Source organism: Toxorhynchites rutilus, chromosome 3 (assembly GCF_029784135.1).
Source record: "Toxorhynchites rutilus septentrionalis strain SRP chromosome 3, ASM2978413v1, whole genome shotgun sequence".
Lineage (NCBI taxonomy): Eukaryota > Metazoa > Arthropoda > Insecta > Diptera > Culicidae > Toxorhynchites > Toxorhynchites rutilus.
In genome coordinates this window covers 101,617,635-101,625,539 of record NC_073746.1, presented here as the reverse complement: position 1 = coordinate 101,625,539, position 7,905 = coordinate 101,617,635, and the positions used below count along the sequence as shown (strand labels likewise).

Sequence of the window (7,905 nt, the reverse complement as noted above, 5' to 3'; positions counted from 1 at the left end):
ATATATATGTTTTCCTTAAAGCTATCGATCTTCGTGTGTGATTGTCCCTATATCCTTATACCCTTCTTCCCTTCCTTTGCGGGTAATTCGTCCCCTTGCTATAAATAGTAGAATAAGTTGAAATGTAAATACACTATAGATATGCGAATAGATTTAAGAATTGAGTGTTCATCAACATTGTGTCGATTTCCTTATATCCCATCCTTCTCCTAAAAATATGTCACCCTTCTAATCTCGAGTACACCGCGAGTAATCGGTTTTCCACCTTACTAACCATAGATGTAAGAAAATTGTTTATATATATAGTTTTAAAATTATATTTAAGAATTCGGCTCCTTTAAACTTAAGTAACTGAGCCTGTAAAAATAAACGAATTAATAAAAAAAATCCATTGCCACCCTAATGTCTTCTTCTTGGATGGCTCTAACGTTCCAGTGGAACTGTTGCCTTCTCAACGTAGCATTACTTGCGTCAATTTTATTTGTAATACTAGGTTTAGATTTCTATGCCGAATAACACGCCTTAAATGTACTCTGGAGTGGCAAGCTCTAGAATACGCGTGGCCACAGTGCAAGCCGGAAGAATTTTCTTTGACGAACAATCCCCCGGCCAGAACGGGAATTGAACCCGAACTCTCGGCATGATAGTGTGGGACGCTATCCACTCGGCCACGGGAGCACCACCCTTATGTTTATATTATAAAATTATTATTTTTTGACGATTATGTACATGATTCGATTATATACAGTGAAAATAAATTGGAGCTTGTGTATAACCCATTCTATCCTGTATACCGAAGAATTTTGCGGTCTCCCGGATTGAAAATTCTTGCCCCATATTAAGGTATTTAACATACTCTTATGCAACTCATTCAATAAGAAATTCAATCGTTAACTTTTGATCCGTCCGGATTTAAAACACAAATATATACTTTGGTTCACATTTTTTTCCAACAGCTAGGTATTATGTTTAACGCTACACTGAATTGATAAGATAGTAACCATTAATTAACTTGCAAAAAAGTAATGGTTTGGTTTGATATTGAATGTAATAAATTGGAAAGCGTCCAAACCCAAAAGCTTTACTGTACCCCCTTAAACGAATCTGTGGAAAATTCTGATTGATGGTAATTTCCGTTGAAGTGGATGTGTAGATGAGTATTTTTGGAATTTTATATCATTTCCCTGGTTTTTATGACTTTTATGACCAATTGGAATTGTTGAATTTTCATAACATTAGAGAGACTGCTCCTGAAGTCACAACAGCTGAGGAGCTCAGTCCGGTAATTGGTTGGTTCAACACCCATCTGCGAACCAACGAAAATGACTTAATACTTAATACTTTCAGGGCTCTACTGTACTACAGTAGAGCCCTGAGAAACGAGTACTCTGAATACTCGTTTCTCGCTTATTCAAAGAACTATGTCATGGAATGAATTTGAGATCACGAGGTTTCTCTTCTCTACATTTCCATGCGATGGTTTTTCAAAGGTAATGCGAGTGCATCCGTATTTTTTTAATTATTGGATGAGACTTATCTGAGCGACTCGTTGTTTCAGCAGATATTTCTGAGCACCACTTCACTAAACTTGAAGCAATCGAGCATACCAATTCATATTATTGTTGGCATATTAGGGTCTAAGTTGTTCGAGATTTTGAAGTAAAACAGAAAGCAAGCATTTCAAAATCATGGTTTGTTCAAGTAATTCATCCTCGATTTTATTCAGGGAATTGATTTAAAATTTGAACAATTCAAAAAAGTTTTGGGATGTGATAATTGTTAGAATCAACTCACGTCAACAAAATTTAGCAATTTATTTATCATTTACAGAAGGCGATTTGGCGTAGTGGTAACATCCGTACCACTCACGCTAAAGGTCACGAGTTCAATTCTCACTCCCTACATTCTTTCGAAATGGAAGTAAAGTGACGAACCAGCCAAAAGTGTTGAAAGTCACTATAACATAGAAAAAAAAACATTTTCACAAAAATTCGAAAACTATATTATGGTTTTATCGATTATATGATTGTGCTAAATAGGATTTTTGATAATTCGAATTTTTATTTTTATTATTGATGATTATGACTTATATTAATTATTCAATCATATAGTATTGTTAATGTTAATGCAAACTTCATAGACTTCAGCGGCTGTCAGTAGAATTATTGGGATTCTCAACATGCTATTGATTTTTTCTGGAAAAAATATTAGTTCCGCTGCGCATATCGTGGCTCTGTTGCTAGTTCCAACGACAAGCTCACTCAGAGTATTAAATAATACAGAGGACAGAATAAGTATGTTTTTCATCGCTTTTTTTATTAGTCTTTTTTATTTTACTTCACCCTAGACATCTTAACTTAGGCACTATTGTTCTCTGTACATCCACTGTCCCCGATCCTATCCTTACTGTCCTTGCAGCTGCAGGGAGCGCAGAATTTCTTCTGGGATTGGTGGTGGAGTTGGCAGATGAGCACCGGAAGCCTGGAATCCATTCTCATCGGCGATGTAGTCCACGCGGTAGCGGACACCATCATCGGCGGTGAATTCGTAGTAACCCTTGGCACGGAGCACTTCATTGTCGGTACCACGGTTCTCGATCTGTCCAGCTTCAGCAGCATCGATGTCGTTTTCGGTCAGGTAACGGTATTTGTATCCATCTTCGTTAACCTCATTGACCAGTTCCTTGATACCGATCTGGTTGCCATTGGATCCACTGTTGGAGAGGCCGATGTTTCTGTTGGGGGCAATGAAAACTGGGGCAGCTGGAGCAATTGGAGCCACTGGAGCAACTGGGGTTGGTGGAGCGTTCAACACGATGTTCTGGAGACCACCAAATCCTATGATGATATCGGTTCAGCGAATTTTGGGGATTCATCAGCCATTTCAATGCATACCTGAGTTTCCGAATTTGTTTCCACGATTGCCGGATCCACGTTGGGCAGTGTATTGGCCGTTGTCACCTCCCTGGTAGGATCCGCTGTTGTCTGGACGGTACTTTCCATCGTCATACTTTCCGGCGAACTGCTCTGGATAGTAGCGACCATCGTTGAACTGGGCAACAGCGCAGCTGATGGCCACCAATGCAAACTGCAAGAAACACAACACGATTCATCAAATTAGCACTCAATTAGCACTGTTTTTCGTCATAGTTGAAACTTGATTAGTGTTTCTTTTGTCACTGTTTTTTATTGAATCATCGAACATCTGTTTCATCACTATTATTCCGAATCAATGTATCCATCACCATTAATCGACTAGGTACACTTTCTGCTCTTTTTAATTAATTTTTCACAGTAATGGTAATGAACCTTACCACAATCAGGCACTTCATATTTGGCACTTTCGCGGCTAGCTTTTGGTTTGACGATTGAACGGTACGCACTTCCTGCTCCGGACTCAGACCTACTCTTGATGGGAGTAGACGAAATGATGTGCTGGATTGAGGCCGTGCTCTAGTTTATATAGGCTTAATCTGAAAAGAACCATCCATAACTTTTCTCCCACCCTGGACGCCATCGGGTACACGTGCGCGGGAAACTTCGGCTCAGTTTTCCGAACAGTTCGTAGGTGACCGTGAGAAAGTTATGAATTTGATACAAGTGCCAAATTGTGCCGCCTGTCCTGTTCTTAGCCGATAGAACGAGAGTTCCGATATTGCGGAAGCATCTCTCGCGATGTAAAAACAAGATAGGCACAAAAGCGTTGGAGAACCATCATTTTTCTATATCAAGGCCACCGCGGCAGAAGATCTCGCACCATTTTGCTGAACTGGTTAGCTGATGGATTTGCATGAAGAAGCAGTTATATTTGCCAGTGCTGATTACCAGCTGTCAATCCGTAGACATGCCGGCTGATGTTATAATGTGGAAATTATGCCGAGGCGACAAGTTCTCAATCGAACTGAACTTGTTCTGTTGAACTGTTTGAAGAGATTTGGGGCTAAAAATAGATTGATTTGAGTTTGGCGAATATTTGTTGTATGTGTGAATCGTTCATTGGCATTGAGATGATGTTTTATTGTTCTTTAAAAGATGGCATTCATCAGTGAAAAAGATTAACTATATTTTGAGAGCATTTGCTGTTGTCGAATGAAAGGGGTTACGTCGGAACTGATTGATCAGTTCTCTACTGATCCTCCACTTGGTATGATGAAGCCATTGCTGTGCTCGTCAACAATCAATTCGGTTCGTATTTAGTATCCTGTCAGCTGTCAGTTAATCAGTCTCCTTAAGATTTGAGAAAAGTTCGTCACGCTATGTAAAAAATATTCATATTCATCATGTTTCATTGAACGGAATTATATCTAGCCCAACTAATTTCCAACATCCCATGTACAGACTGTTACTTATATTGTGTTTAATATAGTTAAAGTGCGAACTCAAAATTCGTATAAACGCATAAGACCCATTCCATCGGTTGATGCACAAATAACTCAAATTTCAAGGCGCGAAAAATTATTGGTTGGATTCCTGGAAAAGAAAAGAAGATATCAGCGGAAGGTGAGAAAAATCAGGAAAATAACTTGCATAAAAATTAACACACTTGACAAAACAATTCAAGGAGCAGAGTGCGAAGTCGGAAATTGTAAGTGATTTTTGACATAATGTAATTCCGTGAGCAATCAACACATATAGATGATATATGCATCATTTTAAAGTTAGAATTAGAATATTTTATGTACACATTCTTGTCTTGGTCTGTATAGGTGTAGTGGACAACAACACCGGGAAGAATTAAAAACTCGATTTTTTCCCGTTTTTTCAAGAATTTTGTGGACTAACATAATTTTTTTTTGTTAACCAACTTAAGAGAATCCAATTAACCTTATTAACCAGCTTTCATTTGGTTTCTAGAACGTTCCTCTAGAATCTTTCCATACAGAGATATTTCACTTTGAATGAAAATTTTGGAGCTTTAGAATATTGCATATATCAGCTATATGTGTTGATTGTTCACGAAGATACAGCATGTCAAAAATCACTTAGAATTTCCGACTTCGCATTCTGTTCCTTTAACTTTTTTTGTCGAGTGTATATAGCTTTCTACAATACGGCAACATTCATATTCAACACACTTTTTTAGATGTTGTAATATTAGAAAATTACAACAAAATAGAAATAAAAAAATTATTTTCAAAAAAAATTAGGGTAAATGATCTTGTTTTGTCCAATTTGGGGTGTTTTTACGCAACAAGTAAATGCAAATCGATTTTTCTTCATGAGAATCACACATAATCGATACGGGTTTGGGTTTGTTGAAAAGCCCCAAGTCTCTAGTTGCTAATACGACCATGAGGTGTTGAATTATTCAAATTTTTATGTTTTTTAACGATTTTCCTTAAAGAAGAATTATGATCATGGTTTGACCACCTCTGATCATGGTTTGCCCAAAAAAATGATCATGGTTTGTCCGGTTTTAGAAATCTCCATTTTTGAATGAAAACATTCGAATTCACAATTAGATGTTGCATTTATCATTGCTTGAGTTTACTGTCATCATATTGATTCATTCATAATTTAGGCTTAGAATATAGCCTTTTCTTGGGCATTTTAGAAGTGTTCACCTCAACACAATCAACACAGAAAACCCATACTTCTGCTATGCGCAAAGCACACCATAAACAAACATAAACACACTGCAGCGCGCCAAGCGGTTTCCATAGAAATCATGTGGACAAAACAACATTATTGAATTGGACAACTCATGATCAGAAATGAGTTCATCAAAATGCGTTAATTTAATGGTTTAGCTATGTAAATCCGATACAAATGGTGAGCAAGCATGATGTTTACAATATTTATAAGTGTTGTAATCCAGAAAAGGTCTGAATACGTGCCAAATAATTATCTGGTGATCGATTAAAAGTTAGCTCGAATGAGGGGCGCATTGACACAAATAGAAGGTGTATTTTATAATCATTTAAAACATGTGATTTCGTAAAAATATACTATCAAACTACTATAAATCATGTAAAAGGCAATTTCATTTATATGTTTCGAAACATTCGAAGGCCTTTTTTGACACAGGAGCGCTGAATTAGAGCATTCAAAAAAGTGGGCAATCCATGATCATATTTTCGACTGGACAAACCAAGATCATATACCCTATTAGATATTCTCGAACCGCACAGTTATCGAAATATTCTGAAATAAAATAAGTAAAAAAAACTTTTTAAGCTAACCGGTTTAATTGTGATTAAACATAATACTGTACTAAAAGCTAGAAAATAATTAGGCAAGTAGCAGTTAGCAGTTATCACACCTCTCCTTCATTAGTCTAGGGCATTGATAAGACTAAAATAGAATCGTGGGACATATTATGCAGTCGCTAATTGTGGATAATGGAAATCCAACGTGCCCCACGACTTTATTTTAGTCTTATCAATGCCCTAGACAATTGAAGGAGAGGTGTGATAACTGCTAACTGCTACTTGCCTAATTATTTTCTAGCTTTTAGTACATTATTATGTTTAATCACAATTAAACCGTTTAACATAAAAAGTTTGTTTTACTTATTTTATTTTCTAATGTTTAGTACATTATCTGTTTCCTTCGAATATTTCTCTACAATAAAAACATTGTACTGTATTCTATCAGCCAAAAAATTTCATTTGATACCGATATTGAGTGGGTTGCAGAAAATACATAGTGTGTTCTCCAAGTCAAGTTTGTTCGTTAGATACACATATCTCAATCAATCTTTTTTTTTAAGATGATATGGAATCAGCTATTTTGTAGTGGAGGCCAAATTGGATTTTTCGAGATAAGCAGTTTTAAAATGACAGCAGAGATAAAGGTATTTTATAAATTCGGTCAGTTCCTATTGGTCAAACTTCTATTAATATGGGACAACCCTACAGACATACAAACATACATACGAACAGTTCTAGCTAAAAAAAAACCGTTCAATAAAGTAATTTGCTATTTTGTGATTGCGGCCATCTACTATTCAAGCCCTTTCATTTGATACCCATATTAATCGGGTTTTGAGAAAATATGCAGCCCGTCATTTGATAGTGGCAGCCATCATAGATTTGCATTTCCCATAAATAACTGTGTTCTACTAGTCAAGCCCATTCATTTGATACCCATAATAATAGAGTTTTATGAAAATACGTAGTCCACCATTTTGTAGTGGTAGCCATCTTAGATTTACTTTTATCATAAATAACCGTGTTCTACTAGTCAAGCCCTTTCATTTGATACCCATATTTATGATGTTTTGAGAAAATGTGTATTTCACCATTTTGTAGTGGCAGCCATCTTTGATTTGTATTTTTCTTAAATAATCGTATTCTACTAGTCAAGCCCTTTCATTTTATACCCATATTGATGGGGTTTCGGAAAACCCATATTGATGAGGTTTCGAGAAAATATGTGATCCACCATTTTGTAGCGGCCGCCATCTTGGATTTGAATTTCAGATCAATCGGTCAACAGGAAGGGGGTTAAATTTCTATAAATGTGGGTCAGCGCTACAGACAAACATTTTACAAATATACAAACATACAAACATACAAACAGATTACAGGGCAAGCTAAATAAAACCATTTAAAAAGATCACCAAAATAAAAAAAAACACATACACAAACAAATAAACATACATATTCAAATACAAATTTATCTTGTAATGGGTCTCGAAATTCTAAAAAAATTAAATTTTAGAAACATTTTTTTGTGCATTGTTAAAATTCTAAAAAAAACGTAGGCGTAGACGTAGAAACACATTTCAATATGGAGGCGATCTGACGTAGTGGTAACATCCATACCTCTCACGCAGAGATCACGAGTTCAATTCTCACTCCCGACATTCTTCCAAAAATGGAAGTAAAAATGACGAACCAACCGAAATGTGTTGAAAGTCACTATAATAGAAAAAAAAAACATTTAAATACGAATTAGAGTA

At 36.2% G+C, this 7,905-nt stretch overlaps 1 protein-coding gene across 1 annotated transcript; it reads right to left on the bottom strand.

Annotated features, from left to right (window-relative positions):
- Positions 1 to 2,403: 2,403 nt before the first annotated feature.
- LOC129773357 (larval cuticle protein LCP-30-like) lies at positions 2,404 to 3,412 on the bottom strand. Its single transcript, XM_055776955.1, has 3 exons — positions 3,314 to 3,412; positions 2,895 to 3,087; positions 2,404 to 2,837 (listed from the first exon to the last, which is right to left on the bottom strand). Exons 1-3 carry the CDS (start codon positions 3,329 to 3,331, stop codon positions 2,404 to 2,406), a joined length of 645 nt encoding a protein of 214 aa, XP_055632930.1. The 5' UTR covers positions 3,332 to 3,412.
- Between the last annotated feature and the right edge of the window lie 4,493 nt (positions 3,413 to 7,905).